The sequence below is a fragment of the Amblyraja radiata genome, chromosome 21, assembly GCF_010909765.2.
Source record: "Amblyraja radiata isolate CabotCenter1 chromosome 21, sAmbRad1.1.pri, whole genome shotgun sequence".
Taxonomy (NCBI): domain Eukaryota; kingdom Metazoa; phylum Chordata; class Chondrichthyes; order Rajiformes; family Rajidae; genus Amblyraja; species Amblyraja radiata.
This window is the reverse complement of record NC_045976.1, coordinates 11,972,525-11,996,467: the sequence shown is the minus strand read 5'-3', so window position 1 is coordinate 11,996,467 and position 23,943 is coordinate 11,972,525. Positions and strand designations below refer to the sequence as shown.

The window sequence follows — 23,943 nt, the reverse complement described above, 5'->3', positions numbered from 1 at the left end:
TACTCCAGCACTATGTGTTCTATGCAAGATTGCACTGTGCCACCCCTCATCGCTGGCCAGACTTTGCCTCACTGTTTAAGATTAAGGGTTAGGCCATTTAGGACTGAGATGAGGAAACAGATAGTTGTCAATCTGTGGAATTCTCTGCCACAGAAGGCTGTGGTGTCCAATTCACTGGGTGTTTTCAAGAGAGAATTAGACTTAGGGCTAACAGAATCAAGAGATATGGGGAAAAAGCAGGAACGGGGTACTGATTTTGGATGATCATATTGAATGACAGTGCTGGCTTGAAGGGCCGAATGGCCTCCTCCTGCACCTATTTTCTATGATTCTATGTCTGTCCTTCCCCTCCTCTCTTCCAGCTTTCTTCCCCCACCCCCCACAATCAGTCTGAAGAAAGGTCCCGACCTATCCATGTTCTCCAGAGATGCTGCCTGACCCAACAGATTGTTACTCCAACACTTTGTGTCTTTTTCCCCCCACAAACCAGCATCTGCAGTTCCTTGTTTAGTTTAGAGATGAAAGCGCGAAATCAGGCCCTTCGGCCCACCGAGTCCGCACCGACCAGCGATCCCCGCACACTAACACTATCCTACACACACTCGGGACAATTTACAATTATACCAAGCCAATTAACCTACACACTCTTTGGAGTGTGGGAGGAAACGAAAGATCTCGGAGAAAACCCATGCAGGTCACGGTGAAAATGTACAAACTCTGTACAGATAGCACCCGTGGTCAGGATCGAACCCGCTGCTGACTGTGACTCCAAAAACAAAATAGTACAGTCTATCTTAGTGTAAATATATATTTTTAAAGCTGTCTTTTGCCTTGGGCTGATAACTGTCTTCAGTGAAAGAAAACTTTTAAACAAATTAATTGAACAAAACAAATGATGCAGGTTTGAGTCCAGAGCCATTCTATCAAGAGATATCAATGAACAAATATATCCTGGAGGTTCTCTGAAATAAAATCACTATCTTTGATGTTCCCTTTCTGTTTACCATGCTTGACTTTTGAAAAATACATGATCTTCCAATTATTTTTTTTTGTGCTGAAAAAAAAACCCCCCTAAAAAATCAATCCGGATGAGATTTTGAAAATCCAACATGAAAATAATAGTGTCATGCAGGAATGTCTCACGAGACAGTTTCTCTGAGGTCATGCCCAAAGGAGAAAAACCACAAGATCTGCACAATCTTCGAGCTACTTCACAGAAGGGAGTTGCATGGGATATAATAAAAATGATCCACAGACGCTGGTTTATACCAGATATGGACACAAAGTGCTGCAGTAACTCAGCGGCTCAGGTAAGGCAGCATCGCTGGAGAAAACAGTCAGGTGATGTTTTCGGGTCAGGACCTTCTGCAGTCTCGTTAGTCTAGTTTAGTTTAGTTTAGAGATACAGTGCAGAAACAGGCCCTTCGGCCCATCGAGTCCGCAACGACCAGGGATCCCCGCACATTACTATCCCACACACACGAGGAACTATTGTACATTTGTTATACCAAGTCAATTAACCTACATACCTGTATGCCTTTGGAGTGTGGGAGGAAACCAAAGATCTCGTAGAAAACCCACGCGGTCATGTGGGGGGAATGTACAAACTTTTGTACAGACCAGCACCCGTAGTCGGGATCGAACCCGGCTCTCTGGCACCGTAGGCACTGTAAGGCAGCAACTACCGCTGCACCACCGTGCCACCCTAGAGAATCTCTTGTGCCTCTCTGCTAATTGTTACATCTTCCTAACTTAACTTGTTATTGGCTTGTTATTGTCATATGTACCGAGGTACAGTGAACAGTTTTAGATCACGTGCCATCTAGTTAAATCAGATTACACTGTACATGAATACAATCAAGTCAAACACATGTACAACAGGTAGTGCAAAGAGAAAAATACCAGAGTGCAGAATATAGTTTTGCACCATTATAACATTACAGTTCTAGAGAAAAAGACCAGCGTCTGCAATGAGGTAGGTTGGAAGATCGAGACTGTACCCTAGCTTGTGGGAGGACTGTTCTGAAGTTTGATGACAGAGGGAAGGCAACTATTTCTGAGTCTGGTGGTGTGCGCTTTCATGCTGTTTTCATCTTCTTCCCGATGGGAGCGGGGAGAAGAGGGGACGACTGAGATTGTTCTTGATTATAGACACAAAAAGCTGGAGTAACTCGACGGGACAGGCAGCATCTCTGGAGAGAAGGAATGGGTGATGTTTCGGATCGAGACCCTTCTTCAGACTGCTTTTATTTGGGTGAGGTTAGCGTGGGTAAGGGGAGTGGAAAAGTCGAGATGGTTGATGTCACGCCGTGAAGTTAGAAATAGAAATGTCTAGAGAGGGTAGAAGGCCGTTTGGGGGAGTCCAAGAGGAGGGGGACCGGTGGAGACGGCAGAAGGGGTCATCTCTGGCTGGTGAGGACTCCTTCCCATAGAAAAAGGCACGGAGGCGGAGGTGACGAAAGAATGTCCTTGATTATGTTGGCTGCTTTCCTGAGGCAGCGTGAAGAGTCAAATTATCTTATGAACTCTCTCCCTGACAGACAAGGTGGCTGAATTAAAAGTAGGTACATTATTAAGCAATGACATTCAATAATCTTGTCAGCTCGATTATTACGAGTTCAATTAAAGAAATCCCCTTAATTTTTCTACCAACGGTAAAAACTCAAATAATCAACAAAATCAGTGCAAAGAATACCGGAGAATGTTTAGAATTATCAAGGAATATTTTTGCTAAGCCATGTTTATTTTGGACATTACTGTATTTCCTGCATCACTGTACCTCGGTAGACGTGACAATCATAAACTAAACAAAACCAAACAAACACTAAATGCGAATTTGATGCTTTAGAAAGTAAGCTTGCATGTAACGTGACATTGCAGCAATAAACACCGTTAAGGGCCTGTCCCACTTTCACGACCTAATTCACGACCTCTGCCGAGTTTGCCCTTGACTCATACTCGCAGCATGGTCATCACGAGGTCCATGGAGGTCGTAGGCAGGTCGTGATGCTAGTCGTAGGTACTCGTGGCATCAAGTAGGTCGGGGCGTTTTTCTAGCCTGATGAAAAATGTCTTTAGTTCCAGTTTTAATTTTAGAGATTCTAAATTCTAGGGTTCTCCCTAATTTCTACGTTTTTCCCGTGACGGCGTAGGTTTCCGCTGGATGCGCTGGTTTCCACCCACATCCCAAAGATGTGCAGATTTGTTGGTTAATCGGTCTCTGTAAAATTGCCTCTAGTATGAAGGGAGTGGAGGCAGAAGTGGGATAACATAGAACATGCGTGAATGGGAGATCGATGGTTGCCGTGGACTCTGTGGGCTAAAGGACCCGTTTACATGCAGTATCTTCCAATCAATCAAATAAAAGTAAAATTCCTCCCTCATTTGTTTAATTCTAGGGTGGTACGTGGCGCAGCGGTAGAGTTGCTGCCTTACAGCGCCAGAGACCCGGGTTCCATCCTGACGTGTACGTATGTACTTCCTCCCCGTGACCTGCGTGGGTTTTCTCTGAGATGTTCAATTTCCTCCCACACTCGAAAGACGTACCGGTATGCAAGTTAATTGGCTTGGTATAAATACAAAATTGTCCCTAGTGTGTGTCGGGTAGGGTTAACGTGCAGGGATCGCTGGTCTGTGCGGACTCGGTGGGCCAAAGGGCCTGTTTCCGTCCTGTATCTCGAAACTAAACTAAATAAGAAAGATGGAACATAGAAACAGGCCCTCCGGCCCAACGAGTCCATGCCGACCATCGATCACCCGTTCACGCTAGTTCTACGTTTCCCACCTTTGCAGCCACTCCCTGCACACTCTGGGCAATTTACAGAGGGCCAATTAATCTACAAACCCGCACGTCTTTGTGCTGTGTGGGCGGAAACCGGAGCACACGGGGGAAACCCTCGCAGTCACAGGGAGAACGTGGAAAGTCCCCACACGGACAGCACCCGAGGTCAGGATCGAACTTGGGTCCCTGGGGCTGTAAGGCAGCAGCTCTATCAGCCTACCAGAGTTGAATGAATACTGCTACAGGTAGAAAGGAAAGCCCCTTGTCGTCAGCGAGCAATCTGGCGTGGCAAGATTGTACGGTTATTATAGAACTTAATGGAATGAAAATCAGCTGAACAGTCCACGCCATTAAATTACCATTTATATGAAGAAAATAAAGATTCATTCCACATCCGTAAAAGATTCACACAAGGACCATGCATAAATATTATCCACACGTTGTTTAATGCCTCATATTCAAAGCGTAACATCAGAAAAACCACAGCACTGAAATAGAAATGGGCGTCAAAGTGGCGCAGTTGGTGGAGCAATAACCTCGCAGCGCCAGAGACCTGGGTTCGATCCTGACCTCGGGTGCTGTCTGTGCGTGGAGTTTGTACGTTCTCCCTGTGACCGCGCGGGTTTCCTCCGGGTGCCAGCACATGCTCCCTCACCCCATGCTGTATCTTTAAATCAATTGAAAAAAAAAATAGAATTCCTCCTTCATTTGTTTAGTTTGTTTAATTTTACGGATTCAGCATGGAAACAGGCCCTTCGGCCCACTGAGTCCGCGCTGACCATCGATCATCCGTTCACACTAGTTCTATGTTATCCCACTTTCTGATCCACTCCCTACACACTAGAGGTAATTTACAGAGGGCCAAATTAACCGCTCTGTTCTGTTTATTTTCATTCCATTATTGCAATTGTCGGTGCCTTACACCAGTGATTCCCAACCTGGGTCCACATGGCAAATTTCAGGGGGGCCACAGAAATTTTTTGGGATTTAGGGGGCCACATGTTCAATGAAGGGGGCCACAGAGCTACCACTGTTGCCTCCTAAATTTCAGTTCTAATAAATTTAAATCTATGTAGTTTAAATATTTTTGTTGTTTGTGGAATAGAATAAAAGAGAATATATGTGCAATTAATAGACACTGATATTTTTATGGAAGGTATTATAATATTGAAGTACTTTTTTCCGCTAATAATGTCGGGGGGTGGGGAGGGGGGGGCACAGAAAAATTAAAAGATCCCAAGGGGGCCATGAGCTAAAAAAGGTTGGGAACCACGGCCTTATACAATCCATTTAATTCTTGACTGTACGTGCAATTTGTAAGCTATTAAACTTCTCAAAAAAACAATGTGAAAATCAGGTGACAGGAGTTACTACACACATGTAGAGGTTGCACTAAAATAAAATTAACATCCCCATTAAAAGAAAAAAGCCCCATACACATAGAAACATAGACAATAGGTGCAGGAGGAGGCCATTTGTCCCTTCGAGCCAGCACCGCCATTCACCGTCATCATGGCTGATCATCCACAATCAGTAACCCATGAGTGCCTGCCTTCTCCCTATATCCCGTGATTCTTCTAGCCCCTAGAGCTCTATCTAACTCTTTTAAATTCACCCAGTGCATTTGCCTCTACTGCCTTCTGTGGCAGAGAATTCCACAAATTCACACCTCTGGGTGAAAAGGTTTTTTTCTCATCTTAGTTTTAAATGGCCTCCCCTTTATTCTAAGACTGTGGCCCCTGGTTCTGGACTCCCCCAACATTGGGAACATTTTTCCTGCATCTAGCTTGTCCAGTCCTTATATAATTTTATATGTTTCTACAAGATAACCTCTCATCCTTCTAAATTCCAGTTAATACAAGCCCAGTCTTTCCAATCTTTCCTCATATGACAGTCCCGCCATCCCGGGGATTAACCTCGTGAACCTACACTGCACTGCCTCAACAGCAAGGATGTCCTTCCTCAAATTAGGAGAGCAAAACTGCACACAATACTGTGTTCTCACCAGGGCCCTGTACAACTGCAGAAGGACCTCTTTACTCCTGTACTCAAATCACTGAGTGTTTAATTGTCATTTGTACTGACAACAGAACAATGAAATTGTTCAATTATTAAGACTGCGGCATGCAAACGTGTTGAAGGTTGAACACCCTTTTGTCTCCTTTTCACCTCCAGCCTTTGTCACTTACTCCACCCATCTGCCAATGAAACCCCCCCTCACCTGTATCCACCTATCACTTGCCAGACTTTGTCCCTCCCCCACAGAATTCCAGCTTTCTCCCCCACTCCAATCAGTCTGACCCATAACATCGTTTGTCCATTCGTAGAGTTGTAGTCATAGATACAGGCCCGTTGGCCACGCATGCCCACGCCGACTAAGATGCCCGATCCACACTTGTTCACCTGCCCCCGTTTAAACCAGTCCCATCTAAACCTACCTATTCCCTCCACAAATGCTGCCTGTCCCTGTTGAATGAACTCTCCTGAACTGTCAGCTTCTGGGTATGCTCGCCGGCATCTTAGACACATGTGCGCAGGCATCTTACACACATGCGTGCCGGCATCTTACGCACATGCGTGCTGGCATCTTACATGCATGTGTGCTGGCATCTTACATGTATGTGCGCAGGCATCTTACATGCATGTGTGCTGGCATCTTACATGCATGTGTGCTGGCATCTTACATGTATGTGCGCAGGCATCTTACATGCAGGTGTGCTGGCATCTTACATGCATGTGCACAAGCATCTTACATGCATGTGTGCTGGCATCTTACATGCATGTGCGCAGGCACCTTACATGCATGTGTGCTGTCATCATACATGCATGTGCACAAGCATCTTACATGCATGTGTGCTGGCATCTTACATGCACGTGCACAAGCATCTTACATGCATGTGTGCTGGCATCTTACATCCATGTGCGCAGGCATCTTACATGCATGTGTGCTGGCATCTTACATGCATGTGTGCTGGCATCATACATACATGTGTGCTGGCATCTTACATGCATGTGCACAGGCATTTTACATGCAAGTGTGCCTGCATCCCAGCCGGCTAGGAATGTCACGGGTGCGCGGTAGATTGGGAACACTGTTCAATGAGAGGACAGTGACGTGGGACCTTGCGCGGGACCCGGCCTGGACTCCATTTGCTGGGCTGCAGCCATTTTATCTAAGTTAGGTTGATGCACCATGTTCGAAGGTAGTTAGTAAATTACTGTTTAATTACATCTCCAGACAATAACACTGAGTTACTCCAGCACTTTGTGTTTTGCTCAAGATTCCAGCATCTGCAGTTCCCTGAGTCTCAACGTTACAGGTTTAGCCATGTTTATGGCTGGTAGCAATGAAACGACAGTGTGGTTGTCTCTTTGACGTGGTTCTGGTTAACCTAGATGGGCTGACCAAACACCATTTCTCACCAGTCAGCGGTGTAAGATATTGGTGCATCTTGTGAGGATAGTGATGTGTACATTTGCTCATTAGGAGGACCACATTCATTCTGTACAGCTTGAGATGATTCATGGGAGGAGAGGTTGTGAGCTTGTTATTAAAGCTCTTTTCTCCTTAGTACGATAAACAGTTCTTCACGTGTCCCCGTTTAGTTTTATTTCATGTCACCCGTTTATCATTTCAAAACCGCAGAGACGATTTAAATGATGACAACTGTCTATTGTTTTAAGACTTATTTACAGCTTTAAGGGCGAGGAAACATTTTCTATTGGAGTGCATAAGCTATTTCTTTGGGGAACAAATTACACCATCTTGTTTGTGGCAGGAACTTGGGATAAACTTAAGCCCCTGTCCCACTGTACGAGGTAATTCACGAGTTCTCCCGAGTTTTCCCCTGATCCGAACTCGGAGAATGTCCGTAGCGGATCCGTAGGAGTTTGTGGATGTCTCTTTCTCTCTCTCCGTCCCTCACCCACCCTAGTCCTCTTGCTAATTTCACCGTTTGTGGCCCATCAAGTCTACTCACCCATTCAATTGTGGCTGATCTATCTCTCCCTCCTAATCCCATTCTCCTGCCTTCTCCCCATAACCCCTGACACCCATACCAATCACGAATCTATCTATCTCTGCCTTAAAAATATCAATAGACGGCCTCCACAGCCTTCTGTGGCAATGAATTCTACAGATTCACCACCGTCTGACTAAAGAAATTCCTCCTCATCTCCTTCCTAATTGGACGTCCTTTAATTCTGAGATTATGACCTCTAGTCCTAGACTCTCCCTCGAGTGGAAACATCCTCTCCACATCCACTCTGTCCAAGCCTTTCACTATTCGGTACGTTTCAATGAGGTCCCCCCTCATTCTTCTAAACTTCACCGAGTACAGGCCCAGTGCGGTCAAACGCTTGTTGTCATTTAACTGTTCGTGCATCTCGACTCTTTTTGAGTGTAATCGTCATTTCATTATCAGGCCTGACTGTGCAACGATGACATTTCAAAAGCTAATAATAATTTCTGGCGTATTAAACCTAATGTCTAACATCTGGTTCTATCTGCTTCATGTACTGAGATGAGCAACGCTCTTTAAAATTGCTTCCAGATCCGCACCCTCCTCCTTGGTTGTTCCTGATCTGTCACAGTCTCACCTCAGGGGAATTGATATCTCCCCTTCTCATATTACAATCCCACTATCATCTCTTTACTTGTTTAAACTATTCACCATCCCTCCTTTTCACCTTGAACTTGTGAGATGATAACAGTCGCTAATTGCTATTTTGTCGCCCTTCTCATCTCTAATTTTGATCCAAATTATTTCCATCTCCCTTTTTGACATCGTCCCATTTGTTTTTACCGTTCGTTTCATGGTAATTCCTTTCATTAGTTTAAGAGGTCAGTCTTTGTAACAATTCCTGCATTGTGTTAGTTATCTCTTGTCAATCTCCAACTAAAACCATGATCGTTTGACGCCAGCATTAACACTCGCTGAGGTCTGATTACACGTCTCTTGTTTCACTTGTTCACTCCCGGGCCACTTTGAGGTTGTTCAAAGGCATCCGATTCATTCTTCAACTGTTTTAGATCCTTCTATTATGTCATAGTCATAGACTCATAGAGCGATACAGAGTTGAAACAGGCCCCTCAGCCCAACTTTCCCACATCAGTCAACAAGTCCCAGCCACACGAGTCCCACCTGCCTGCGTTTGGTCCATATCCCACCAAACCTGTCTTATACATGAATACATCATTTTCTGCATTTAATACCATATCACAACCTATTTGCATCATATTTTAGCTTTCCCCGCTGTTAATTAATTAGGAACTGCAGATGCTAGAATCTTGAGCAAAATACACAAGGTGGTGGAGTAACTCAGGGAGTAAGGCAGCATCTTTAGTTTAGAGATACAGCGCAGAAACAGGCCCTTCAGCCCACCAAGTCCCCGCCGACCAGCGATCCCCACATATTAACACTATCCTACTCATACTTGGGACAATTTTTGCAATTTTACCAAAGCCAATTAACCTACAAACCTGTATGTCTTTGGAGCGTGGGAGGAAACCAGAGATCTCGCAAAAAACCCACGCAGGTCACAGGAAGAATGTACAAACTCCGTACAGAATATAGAAAATCATGAGAGGAATAGATCAGGTAGATGCACAGAGTCTCTTGCCCAGAGTAAGTGAATAGAGGACCTGAGGACTTAGGTTTAAGGTGAAGGGGAAAAGATTTAATAGGAATCTGAGGGGCAACTTTTTCCACACAAAGTGGTGGGTGTGTGAAATGAGCTGCCAGAGGAGGTAGTTGAGGCTGGGACTATCCCAAAGTTTAATAAACAGTTAGACAGGCAGATGGATAGGACAGATTTGGAGGGACATGGACCAAATGCGGGCAGGTAGGACTAGTGTAGCTGGGACATGTTGGCTGGTGTGGGCAAGCTGGGTCGAAGGACCTGTTTTCACACTGTATCATCCATGAGTACAGACAGCACCCGTAGTCAGGATCGAACCCGGCTCTCTGACACTGTAAGGCAGCAGCTCTACTGCTGTTCCCCTGTGGGTGGAGGGAGATACGAGGAACTGCAGATGCTGTTTGATGAAGAAAGCAACAAAGTACTGGAGTAACTCAATGGGTCAGGCAACGTTTCGGGTAGGGACCCTTCATCAGACTATTTGTAGTAAGGAACAGAAAACTGGAAGAGAAGTTCACCCCTATGTTCCCATCATCTTCCCCCAGCGTCTATCATTCATTAACATGCGAGGGGGCATTTGCAGAGGCGATTAACCTACCAACCTCCAAATGTAGTCTGCATTAAAACTCAAAGTTAAAGGCTCTCCAGTAAATGGGCAGCTATCCTAAACAGTAATAGCATTGGAGTTCAGAATTTATTTCCAAATGTTATAAATACTGTGTAGCAATGATATCTTAGATATCATCATCGTATTGCACACTTCTGCTGAATGCCGCAATTCCTTCCTGTAATAGAACATAGCACATACGGCTCCAACGCAGGCCCTTCAGCCCACTATGTCTGTGCCCAACATGACAGCAAGGCCGATTATTATATGCCTGCAGATAATCCATATCCCTCCCTTCCTTGCATGTCCATGTGCCTATCCAAAAGTCTCTTAAATGCCACTATCGTATCTGCCTCCACCACCACCCCTGGCAGCGCGTTCCAGGCACCCACCATCCTCCATGTAAATAAATTGCCCCATGCGTCCCTTTAAACTTTGCTCCTCACACTTTAATGCTATAGGGTAGACAGTTGGAACCTTTTTCCCAGCATGGAAATGTCAAGGAATAGAGGGCCTAGCTTTAAGGTGAGAGGGGCAAAGATTAAAGGAGATGTTTTAATTTAGTTTAGAGATAAAGCGGCGAAACAGGCCCTTCGGCCCGCCGAGTCAGCACCGACCAGCGATCCCCGCATATTAACACTATCCTACACCCACTAGAGACCATTTACACATGCACCAAGCCAATGAACTTACATGTCTTTGGAGTGTGGGAGGAAACTGAAGATCTCGGACAAAACCCACGCGGTCACGGGGAGAACGTACAAACTCCGTACAGACAGCACCTGTAGTCGGGATTGAACCCGGGTCTCCAGAATTGTAAGGCAACAACTCTTCCGCTGTGCCACCTTGGCTGCCCAATGTGGGTCCCATGTGGGCCAGGATATTTTCCACAGAGTGGTGGGGGTGTGAAACACACTGCTGGGGGTGGTGGTGAAGGCAGATCCGCTAGTGGTGTTTAAGAGGCTTTTAGATAGGTGCATGGATATACAGGGAATGGAGGGATGTGGATCATGTGCAGGCAGAGGAGAGTAGATTAACTTTGCATCATGTTCAGCGTGGACATTGTGGGCCGAAGGGTCTGTACCTGGTCTGTGCCCTTCTATGTTCTATGTTTTTTCTTATCTATAGACTTGATTTCTTGTTGTCATGGTTATTGGTCATATTTTGCTACCAACATTCTCCACGTAGTTTGCCATGTTAAGGAGGCATCTCCTCCAATTTCCACGCTGCCTGTGACAACATGGTCGCAGTTTCTGTCCACAGAATGGCTGTGCTGCATATGTTCCCACACTCCTTCCAACCCAGCCGTTCCATCTTGTGCAAACTAATCTTCTTCACATCAATCCATCCTGAATAACATCACCAGCAATTTGTTAACATTTTAAAAGTCTCAGCCACAAATTTCTGTCATTTTTTCTTCCGTGCTCGACTATGAAATTCGGAGTAGCATCTGTTTCTGCGACAGCCTTACCGGCCCAAAATCGAGCAAGGATTTTCAAAATGCTCCTTTGCCATCTGCCTGCGCCCACTAATTTAATTTTCTGTAAATCAATGCCAACCCTGCTTTCTGCTTTCACACAACTTGCATTTAAGTGAATTATGGCAAGAGCCATATTTAAGTTTATATTGTATTTCGAGTTTAAGCACCTTGCTCTCTGTCACAGTCATACAGCGCATAAACAGACCCTTCAGCTCAACGTCTCCATGCCGACCAAGATACCCCATCTAAGCTGTTCTCATTTACACACATTGGGCCCATATCCCTCTAAACCTTTCTGAGTCATTCGTAACTGTCACTGTATGTCATGTTGTTACTTGTGGGTGGAGCACCAAGGCAAATTCCTTGTATGTGAATACTTGGCCAATAAACTTACTTACTATCCATGCACCTGTCCAAGTGTCTTTGAAAAGTTGTTAATGGTACCCGTCTCAACTGCCTCCTCTGGTAGCTCATTCCATATACCCACAACTCTCAGAATGAAAAGGTTGCCCCTCAGGTTCCTATTAAATCTTTCCTCTCTCACCTCAAATCTATGTGGTTAATAGAATTACCCGGCCAATCGATCAAGATCCTGCTGCAATTTTTCCACAACCATCTTCACTATCTCCAAAACCACCCACTTTAGTATCATCTGCAAACTTGCTAATCTTGCCATGTACGTTCTCATCCAAATTAATGACATAGATGGCAAACAGCATGATCTCAGTACCGATCCCTGAGGTACACCACGAGTCGCAGGCCTCCAGTCTGGAAAGCAGCCTTCCACCATCACCCTCTGCTTCCTTCCGTGAAGCCAATTTTCTCCCTGGGTTCCATGCAATCTAACTTTTTGTGCTGCCGCCGCTGGTAAGGGATAGGTTGAGGCTTCTTGACTTAGAGGGAGTAGGGGCATGAATTAAACCACCACATCTAGAGTAAAAACACATTCACATAGCTGAAACAGCAGAGGTGAATGTTCAATTAAACCTATCACAAGACTTGGCACTATTCTGACTAAATTGGCTCTCTCTGCTGCCACTCCACAACAGAATTAAAACTGCACTTATACAAGTAGCTCATAGCAAAAAGGGTGGCATGGTGGCGCAGTTGGTACACAGCAGCAGAGACCCGGGTTCGATCTTGACCTCGGGTGCTGCCTATGTGCGGAGTTTGCACGTTCTCCCTGTGACCGTGTGGGTTTCCTCCTGGTGCTCCGGTTTCCTCCCACATCCCATAGATGCATGGGTTTGTAGGTTAATTGGCCCTCTGTATGCGTTAGTAAAAAAAAATCTATTGTGTATAGGGAGTGGATGTTAAAAAAAAAGGGCCCAAACATGTAGGGAGTGGATGAGAAAGTGGGATAATATAGAACAAGTGTGAACGGGTGTTCGATGGTCGGAGTGGACTCAGTGAGCTGAAGGGCTTTGTTTCCATGCTGGATCTCTAAACTAAAACTAAATGGAAACATGAAGAATCCCATCTGTTTTGTTATGTACGAAAGCAAGTAATTTCTACTAAATATTTTCTGAAAGTACTAATTAGTAGAACACCACAAAGCTTAACTACTGTATAAGGCTTGAAAAGTAGTCTGGAACTAATTTAGATTTCAATGGTATTTAGGACTTTAGATGTTGGTAGGAGGTCTCTTTCAATTTAATTCCATTCCATCCACAATTCGTAATGTAAACAAATAATTTAAATGTGCAACCAAACCAAAGCTTTTAAAATAAATATCACCACATACTTTGTTCCGTGAAGGCAAATTGCATTTAAGATGCACAAATGTTTGGTGTCTTTCAAATCTAAGTGCTGTGGATTTTTAAAAACACCTCAATTTATACCTACATCGAGCAGTTTCTACAGGTTAATTTATTTTATGTGACATGTATACCTTTTCAAAAGTGCTCATTTGTAGTGAGCTTCAAGACTTGCTGGATCACGAGAGCAGAATAAAGCTGAGAAATGCTTCAAAACCATTTAGTGTCTGCTAAAAGGCTGCCAATTTGCAGATACCAGTCAGTCATTCAGCTGCTAGTCATTACTGGGGTACATCAAAAGAGTGAAAAAAAACATACAAAGATGTACAAGCTTCATTCATCAAACCCTTTAGGCTAGAGTATTTCTGAACCTGCTAATTTATCAGAAATCTGCTCTCGTTAGATCTATATTCAGCGTGTCTTGGTGGCACTATTAAAATGTACATGAATATGAAAATGAACCAAAACCACTTTTGTAGAAGGAATTAAAAAAACCCACTAAGTTTGTGATCCACAAGAGGTTCTACAAACAGTGTAAAAATGTTTGTTGGACAAAATTCTTTTTTTAACTGCCAGATAAAGCAATTGTATTAGAAAGGATTGCAATAGAAAGTGCTGGGGTACATATAAAATTATAAAAGGACTGGACAAGCTAGATGCAGGAAAAATGTTCCCAATGTTGGGCAAGTCTAGAACCAGGGGCCACAGTCTTAGAATAAAGGGGAGGCCATTTAAGACTGAGGTGAGAAAAAACGTTTTCACCCAGGAGTTGTGAATTTGTGAAATTCCCTGCCACAGAGGGCAGTGGAGGCCAAATCACTGGATGGATTTAAGAGAGAGTTAGATAGAGCTCAAGGGGTCTTGGAATCAAGGGATATGAGGAGAAGGCAGGCACGGGTTATTGATTGGGGACGATCAGCCATGATCACAATGAATGGAGGTGCTGGCTCGAAGGGCTGAATGGCCTCCTCCTGCACCTATTTTCTATCTCAGCGAGTCAGGCAGCATCTCTGGAGAACATGGATAGGTGACGTTTCGGGTCGAGACCATTCTTCCCGACCCGAAATGTCATCTGTCAATGCTCTCCAGAGATGCTGCCCAAGCTGCTGAGTTACTCCAGCACTTTGTGTCCTTTTGAGCATTAACCAGCATCTGCAGTTTTTTGTTTCCACGATTGTATGGCAAAGTTACCGGCAAAGTCCTTGCCATGTTGTAATGCCAACCAGGTCCTAAGGACATTAAAGATTTGGCCACTCCTGGACCTCAAGATGTACCGTTAGACAAATTAAAGTGCATAGAATTGCAGTTTTGACAATTTTAATAGAAAGTGACACCTCAGTTAAAATAGTTAATAGAATACAGAAAGCATAATCAATTATACAATAAATCTGAACACTGATTGTACTAAATGCAACTGTACCAGGAAACAAAAGGAATGAACACAAATGTGAACACAATAAAACTGTATTACATTTGCGCTTCAAATATTACAATATACTATGTACAAGAGTCATTCAAAATAAACATCTCATGCCAAATTAAAAGAAAAATTATAAACTATAAGCGGCAAAGAATAAAAGGGATTCATCTCCCTCATGACAAAGCCCAATATATACAGGAGGTCTAAGACATTCAACTTGGAACAGGAACAAAATGACTATATACTGTTTTCTTCCCATTTTCCTTCCAAACACGGCCACCAGCTCTGCGTACCATGCGTCTATTTCTATTAGTTCCTGTTTCAATTTATATTTACATGTTAAGTAAACCGTATGGAAGTTAGTGCTTAGAACAAATCTGATGGAGGGGCTCAGGAGGTCAGCGGACTTGCGATGCGTAGCCTTCTTTCATCAAACCTTCCTCGTAGTCCGTCTGGCACAGAATCATATTGTTCTTGAGGAAGAATTTATCTCCGACACAAAACCTGAACACACAAGAGGGAGGGGAGGGAGAAGAGAGGAGAGGTGTTAAATACGGGGAGCAAACAAGTCCCGCCAGAAATTGCAGGGAGTTGTGGATGTAGCCCGGGCCTTCACGCAGACCAGACTCCCCACCAACTCCATCTACACTTAACACTGCCTCGGGAAAGCAGCCAACATAATCAAAGACTTGTCCCACCCCCACCATTCCTTCTTTTCCCTGCTCCCTTCGGGCAGAAGGTACAGAAGCTTGAAAGCGCGCACCACCAGACTCAGGAACAGCTTCTTCCCCTCTGTTATCAGGCTTCTGAATGGTCCTTCCAAAATGTCCAATTCACCTCTACCCCATTGTGGACATTGGACTTTGTCTCTGCAACTGATGCGCTACAATGCTGAGAACTATATTCTGCACACTGTATCTCCCCCTTTGCTCTACCTATTGTACTTGAGTTTAGCTTGATTGCATTGATGCCTCATATTATCTGATCTGATTGAACAGCATGCAAAACAAAGCTTTTCACAGTATCTTGGTTCATGCGATAATAATAGACCTACAGTAAATCTAAGTGGACAGGATGATCCGATAGAAATAGCCTGTTCTAATGTGTAATACACCGGTACATTTCAATTATACTTTGAGAGCTCCTTCACCGAACCAGACCTTTGGCTCAATTGTTTGGTGTGTGTTCCAATTTTCTGATGGAACGCAACATTTGTCTGTTACGTACACATAACGAGTCTGCATAAAGTGATCTTAACTGTAGGCTGTTACGCAATTTACAAGCTTTGCAACCATTTGGATTTTTAACCTTCAGTGGCTCTTGTTTCTACTCAGTAAAATGACTGCATGAATATCCAGGCCAGCGCAGGTAACCTCTGGTAGCAAGGCTTTCCTGTTTGGAGAGCTGTTTACTGATGACGTTCCAATGTACTGACACAATTCCCATCGGCAATAACGTTTTAAACGGATTAGATTTAATATCGAAAGCAACGCAAGGTTCCGCGATTCTCAAGTGCAGAATTAGAAGCTTTTCAGACTTATTAATTCCTGACAAATTGCACGCCTCTGCCTCTCTCATCCGAGTGGGTTTCCCTCAGAACACCTCCGTATGTTGAAACTATGGATTTAACTGCAGATGCCAGTTTGCAAAAAAAAAAAGGCACAGAGGGCTGGAGTAACTCAGCGGGTCAGGCAGCATCTCAGGAGAGCATGGATAGATGACGTTTCTGATTGGGACTCTTATTCCAACTGATTTTTGGGGGAATGGGAAGAAAGCTGGAAGAGAGGAGGGGAAGGACGAAGCATGGGTGGTGATAGATGGACACATGGAGGGAGGCTTTTGAAAGGCAGATGGTTTCATTGAAAATACCAAGAGGTAGAAATTTATTCTTCACCACTTGCACTAAACAGACAGTCGGAGAAAGTCAAACTAACTTTCAACAAGTGTAATGCAGAAAGTATGCACAGGTAAGATGAGTATTTATTGTAGAACACAGGGCATAGAACAGAGTAACACAACTATACTTATATGAGTATCATATACTTATACGATCTGATTGGATTGCATGCAAAACAAGCGTTTTAATGTATAGCGGTACATGTGACAATAATAAATCTAAACTTAGACATAAGGGAACAGGATCCTTCGATATCAATATAGTATATACTAGCCTATTAGTGTATAATGTATACTAATAGGCCCACAATGACCATGCTGAACATGGTGCCAAGTTACACTAATCTCATCTGCCTGTTTTTGATATATTAAACAACTGACCAAGAAAACCAAAAAATATATATTTTCCTTTGTAAACAACTAATTTGTTAATTAGTTGATTCCAATTACTTTGTTTGTAGCATTTACCTTGAACATGTAGCAGCATAGCACAGGAACAGGCCCACAATATCATGCTGAACATTATTCCGTTTGTGCCTGCACATAATCCACATCTCCCCATTCCCGCCTACCCAATAACCTTTTAAACATCACTATCGTATCTGCCTCCATCACCACCCTCAGCAGTGAGTTCCAGGCACCCAGCCCCCATGGGAGGCGTGGTCCCCCTACTCAACCCTTTGCTGAATGTAAGATTCCAGTACTCCCCTGCCTCCCCCAGCACTGGACTTTAAAAAAAAATTCCAATTGCACTTCCCCAATTACAATACCAATTCACGCTCCCCCACCTGTCCTGCCAGGAGCTGGAGTAAGTGTTGTATGATGGCAACATTGTTGCAAATGATGGGTGGAGGACCGTGATATCCCATTCAGGTGAAAAGTTGGTGGAAGCACAGAGTGTTCCTGTATTGGAATTTTGTATCGAAGTTTGTTGGAAGCTGGTAGGAAAGATTTTAACTGTAAAAACCTTGTTAAAGTTGTTTTTTTTTAAAGCATTTAAATATCAATAACGTGAAATATAACATCAAATCTAAAGGAAAGTTAATTAGACCAACGACGGGAAAAAGCTGAGTAAGATTCTGCAAAAATATTAGTGCTATCATGTACAGTTTTGGTACACACACACACACACACACACACACACACACACACACACACAATGTGACTTTTAATAGTATATAGATAGATATATACTTACTATTTGTAAAATATGTCAATATTGTATCAATATTGAAATTATTTTTTTGTAAACCAGCAGTTGTCTCCTCTTTCATTAAATCATTAGGAGATGCAAGAAACCACTGTAATCCTGATCAAAACACAAAGTGCTGAAGGAACTCTGCCTGCAGTAGGTCAGGCAACATTTTGGGCGAGTAGTTTGAAGAAGGGACCCAACCTGAAACGTTATCTGTCCATTCCATCCACGGATGCTGCCTGACTTGCTGAGTTCCTCCAGCACTAGGTGTCCTATCCACTCTATTCCTTCCTGTTCTGCAGCAGAGCCAAAGCTCAAAGCCAAAGGTAAAGTAGACGCCTTTCCTAATTGCAGGATGCCCCAACTCATGTCATAGAGTGATACAGCATGGAAACAGCCCTTTGGCTCAACTTGCCCACACCGACCAACATGTCCCATCTACACTAGTCCCTCCTGCATGCGTTTAGCCCATATCCATCTAAACCTGTCCAATCCATGCACCTGTCTGAATGCTGTGATAGTATCTGCCTCAACTACTGCCTCCAGCCGGTCGTTCCATATACCTCCCACACTTTCTATACAAAAGTTGCCCCTTTGGGCAGCACAGTAGTGCAGTGGTAGAGTTGCTGCATCACAGTGCCAGATCCGAGTTCGATCCTGACTATGGGTGCTGTCTGTACGGAGTTTGTATGTTCTCCCCATAACTCCATGCATTTTCTCCGGTTTCCTCCCACTCTCCAAAGAAATACAGGTTTGCAGGCTTATTTGGCTGTGGTAAAAATTGTAAATTGTCCCTAGTGCGTAGGATCATGCTCGTGTACGAGGTTCACTGGTCGGCACAGGCTTAGTGGGCTGAACGGCCTGAATCTTTAAACTAAACTACTTTGAAAATGTTGCCCTCCTCTCTCCGAAGAGAGTTTTGCAACACTCTCTCTCACTGCACCCCCTCTGTGATTCCTCCTGCCCACCAGCTCTTTGCATTTTTACATGCCTCTAGTTTCCCTCTCCCCTGCGGAAGGTCTCAACCGGAGACGTCACCTATTCCTTTCCTCTGGAAATGCTGCCTGTCCCCTCTGAGTCACTCCAGCAATTTGTGTCCGTCTAAACTAAACTTAGGTTCCTATTGAATATTTCCTCCCCTCACCTTAAACCTATGTGCGTTGCTGATACATAATTTATCTAGTGTAGTAACTGCTGAACTGTGGAAGGCATGACTGTCCATTTGCACGCACTCCCTCAAAAAGAAATATGACACTGGTCAGATAATCTGCTGATGGAGAGCTAACGTTGGAGATTGTGTAGCACTCTGATTAAGAATCCAGAGTCCAGGACTATTGATCGGAAAAGATTAGTTTCTCCATCATGGCAGCTAGGAACTTTAAATTCAAGCAAATGAAATAAGCTAAACTAAAAATAATGACGGTGCCACTCACAGTAACCATGAAGGGCGGAAGATCGTCATGGCAACCACCCCTACCTGGTCCGGCCTATGCGTGTCCACAGCCTCAATTCAGGGTGAGTAGGAGATGGCCTAAAACTAACGCCGGCATTGACACTGATGTTCATGTCGAATGCACAAATAAATAGAACACATATAGGCCAGGGAAATGAGGAACAGCTCTGTACTTCTTCAAAATCGTGCCACACAATCGTTCATGCCCACCCGAGGTGATAAAAGAAGCCTCGATTTACCATCTCATCGCAGAAGTTGCACCCCAGGTTGGAAATGTCAGAGATTAGTGGGCATAGCTTAGTTTAGTTTTGTTTAGAGATACAGTGTGAAAACTGGCTCTTCGGAGCATTGAGTTTGCGCTGACCAGCGACCACCCCCGTACACTAGCACTATCCCACACACTAGGGACAATTTACAATTAACCTCCAAACCTTTGGAGTGACTTTGGAGTGTGGAGGTAACCGGAGCACCCCGAAAAAGTTCTGATCACCTCAGGAAATTTCGGGTCGGGAGCCTTTTTCAGTTTGATTCAATGGACAGGGGAAGTTTTGGGTCAGGACCCTTCTTCAGCCGGGTGCCCGCAGAAGGGTCCTGACCTGAAATATCGTCTGTCCATTCCCTCCACAGATGCTGCCCAACCTGTTGAATTGCTCCAGCACCTTATGTTTTGCTGGTGATTCCAACATCTTCAGTCCCTTAGATTGTTCTGTTTTTATAAAAAATAAGCTGAAGCAGCAAATTTGATTTCACGTGTCATGCAAAAGAAGTACGTAAACGTATTATCAATTTATGTTTGTTTCTACATAAGGGCAGAGGTTGGTTCACAGCAAGATCCTCTTTGAAGATTTGACACTTCAAGGGATGACGCACACTCATTCAATTTGATTCATTTCTGCTGTATTTTACATTAACTTTAAAATGATAGAATTGCAATATAAAACATTGTTATTTACAAGGGTAAAGAGATGACAGAGCATTGCAATTTAATTTGAGATTTATGCATAAATAGATTCCCCTCTCCTATCAGGCAAGAGATACAGAAGTGTGTAAAGACACACCTCTAGATTGAGGAACAGTTTCTTCCCAGCTGCTATCAGACAACTGAACCATCCTATCACCAACTAGGTCCTGGGCTACTATCTACCACACTGGAGGCGCTCAGACTATATGTAATCAGACTTAACTGGAATTTATCCTGCACTAAACATTATTCCCTTTATCATGAATCTGTACACAGTGAATGGCTCCATTGCAATCGTATGCAGTCTTTCTGCTGACTGGTTAGCACGCAAGAAAAGCCTTATACCGTATCTTGTTACCTGTGACAATAAACTAAACTGAACTCAAACCAAACTAATATGTGATGTACAGTAATGCGTTTTAGTTTGGGACAATTGAGCTCCCTGAATGTTGTAAAGTAAATAGATAAAGTGGTAAGGAAGGAGTATGGTACGCTTGCCTTCATTGACCGGGGCATTAAGTTTAGGAGTCAAGAAGTTATGATGCAGCTCTACAGGACTTTGGTTGGGCCACATTGGAGTAATGCCTGCAGCTCTGTTCGCCCCATTATGGGAAGGACTTAGGAGGCTTTGGAAAAGGTGCAGAGGAGGTTTAACAGAATGCTGCCTGGATTAGAGGGTACTAGCTATAAGGAGAGGTTGGACAGCCTTGGACTGTTTTCTCTGGAACGTGGGAGGTTGAGAAGAGACCCGATAGAAATAAATACAATTATGAGAGGCAGATAGGGTAGACAGTCAGAACCTTTTTCCCCTAAGGTGAAATGTCAACGATTAGAGGCCATGCCTGTAAGGTGGGAGGGGTAGAGTTTAATGGAGATGTGCAGGATATATATATTTTTTTACACAGAGGGTAGTGGGTGCCTGGAACGTGCTGCCGGAGGTAGTGGATACAAAGAGGGATTTAAGACGCTTTTAGATTGGCAAGTGGATATGCAGGGAATGGAGGGATATGGATCACGTGCAGGCTGAGATCAGTTTACATTGGCATTATGTTTGGCACAGACATTTTGGACAAAAGACCTTGTTGCTGTGTTGTGCAGTATGGCTGTGATCTGTGATCTGTGTTGTGTGTTCCAATTCTCATACAACTGGCTTATTTACGTAATCATAAATTGGGTAGGAGTTAAGGGCGGCACAGAGGTGCATGTTTTGCACGTATGTCCCCCTCATGTTTTCATACCGATTTCCGCCCCCTGCACGCGCCTATCCAAAGGTCTTTTAAACGCCACTATTGTATCTGCCTCCACCACCACCGATGGAAGCGCGTTCCAGGCACCCACCACACTATCTGTAAAAATACGTACCCCGCACATCTCGTTTAAACCTTGCCCCTCTCATCTTAAAGCTATGCCCTCTAGTATTTGTCATTTCCATCCTAGGAAAAAGATTTTGACTGTCTACCCTATCTATGCCTCTCATGATCTCATATCCTTCCATCAGGTCTCCCCTTGTAACTTCTGAAGCTCCAGAGAATACAACCAAAGTTTGTCCAAATTCTCCTAGTAGCTAATACCTTCTAACCAGACAGCATTCTGGTAAATCTCTTCTGCACCCTCTCGAATGTCCTCATATCCTCCCTGTAATGGGGTGACCAGATCTTCACACAGATCGTCCGTGGGAGAACAAAGAAGGGAAGAGATTGAACTTATTTTTTGCCTCCCATCACAGTGAGGAATGTGGTGGATGTTTATGTTAAAATGTATTTTGTGTGTTCTGTTGCTTTTTATTTGCATGACTGACTTGGCAAATGAAATTCCTCGTATGTTGCAAAACATACTTGGCTAATAAAGTAGTATTGTATTGTATTGTACTCTGCATAAAGTGCTGGAGTAATTCAGCGGGTGAGGTAGATAGTGACACTGCCTGACTCGCTGTGATACTCCAGCACTGTGTGACCGGCATCTGCAGTTCCTTCTAGAGTGTGTTGGCTTACGGTGAGAGGGGAGAGTTTATTTGCAGGCAGATTAGATTTGGTGTTTTTAGGTCATGATCAGTAGACATTGTAGGCCGAAGGATCTGTCACTGTGCAGTTCCGTTCTGTGTCCTATGTATTTAAGATGGACCTCGGGGGGGAACTTTGCTCACTTAAGTGGTCATCCATTTCTGGAATAAGCTTCAGAGGAAGCTATAGAAGCGGATACAACTACGATTTAATAAGATATTTGGGCAGATAGATGAATAGAGTTGGCCAATTACCAACAAATAGGACTAGCCCCAGTACACTTACTTGGTCGGCATGGGCAAGGTGGGCCGAAGGGCCTGTTTCAGTGCTATACAGCGCTATGACTCTATGCTACTGGGATTTACAACAGGATACATGTGCAGGATAAATGACCCATGCATTTTCTCCAGAGATGCTGCCAGACCCACTGAGTTACTCCAGCACTTTGTGCCTACCTTGAGGATAAATGTGCGGCATGTTATTCATTTCTGTAGGAAGGAACTGCAGATGCTGGTTTAATTCGAAGATAGACACAAAAAGCTGGAGTAATTCAGGGGGCTAAGTAGTGTGAAGAAGGGTCTCGACCTGAAATGTCACCCATTCCTTCCCTCCAGATACTGCCTATCCCGCTGAGTTACTCCAGCTTTTTGTATTCATTTCCGTACATCATTTGAAATGAGTGAACACTGACATTTTCTATCTACAGCTCCGTGTTTGTTTTTGCAGTTTGAAGGACCCATGTCCGCCATTATTGTTGGCCTAGACTTCTACATTCAATCGGTTCCTTACAGAAACCAACAGTCAGGTCTGTCCTCAGTAATGTGGCCTGGTGTAGCTTCACTAACATTATGGTTCATTCAGGCATCTGAAAGTCTTTCAGCATTTAAAGTATCATCTTTAATCATTCTGCTTCTACAAGTAAGACAGAGAGAGACAGAGAGAGACAGAGAGAGACAGAGAGAGACAGAGAGAGACAGAGAGAGACAGAGAGAGACAGAGAGAGACAGAGAGAGACAGAGAGAGACAGAGAGAGACAGAGACAGAGAGAGAGAGACAGACAGAGAGAGAGAGAGACAGACAGAGACAGAGACAGAGAGAGAGAGAGACACACACACACACACACAGAGACAGAGAGAGACAGACAGAGACAGAGACAGAGAGAGAGACACACACAGAGACAGAGAGAGAGACACATAGAGACACATAGAGACAGACACAGAGACAGACAGAGACAGACAAACACAGAAACGGAGAGAGATACAGTACAGAAACAGATCCTTCAGCCCGTTGTCCAAGCCATCTAAGCTAGCCCCATTAGCTGTATTTGGCCCATATCCCTCTAAACCTTTCCTATTCATATATCTGTGCAAGTGTCTTTTAAATGCTGATATCGTGCCTGCCTCACCTACCCCCTCTGGCAGTTGTGTTAGTTAAGGAAGTTGAAACCTGGCGACTCAACCTCCCCTGCATACAAATTCCCCATCAGAAGCCAACACAAGCTTCCATTAATTTCCTAAAATATTAAATTTAATATACACACACCTCAGCCACAAGCTAATGAACAAACATTCCACAATGTATCATTTTTATATTAGATCCTACATATTTATAGACTTGGAACACAATTATTGCCCTCAGGGGCTTGGCACTAGCAAGCCAGCCCCCAAAGGCAGTAGAAACCTTAATGAATTTTCCTACTAATGTGCAGAGCCAGCTACTTGGCAACTGCTGATATCTCCATCACTATTTAAAC

At 44.0% G+C, this 23,943-nt stretch overlaps 1 protein-coding gene across 6 annotated transcripts in view; it reads right to left on the bottom strand.

Moving 5' to 3' along the window:
* Positions 1 to 14,565: 14,565 nt before the first annotated feature.
* Positions 14,566 to 23,943, bottom strand: part of lmo3 (LIM domain only 3) — an 83,557-nt gene continuing 74,179 nt past the window's right edge. For all 6 annotated transcript variants that reach the window (XM_033039528.1, XM_033039529.1, XM_033039530.1 and 3 more), the window contains exon 4: positions 14,566 to 15,189. In XM_033039528.1, the coding sequence (XP_032895419.1) occupies positions 15,084 to 15,189 (106 nt within the window). In that variant the 3' untranslated portion in view covers positions 14,566 to 15,083. The remainder of the gene's footprint in view (positions 15,190 to 23,943) is intronic.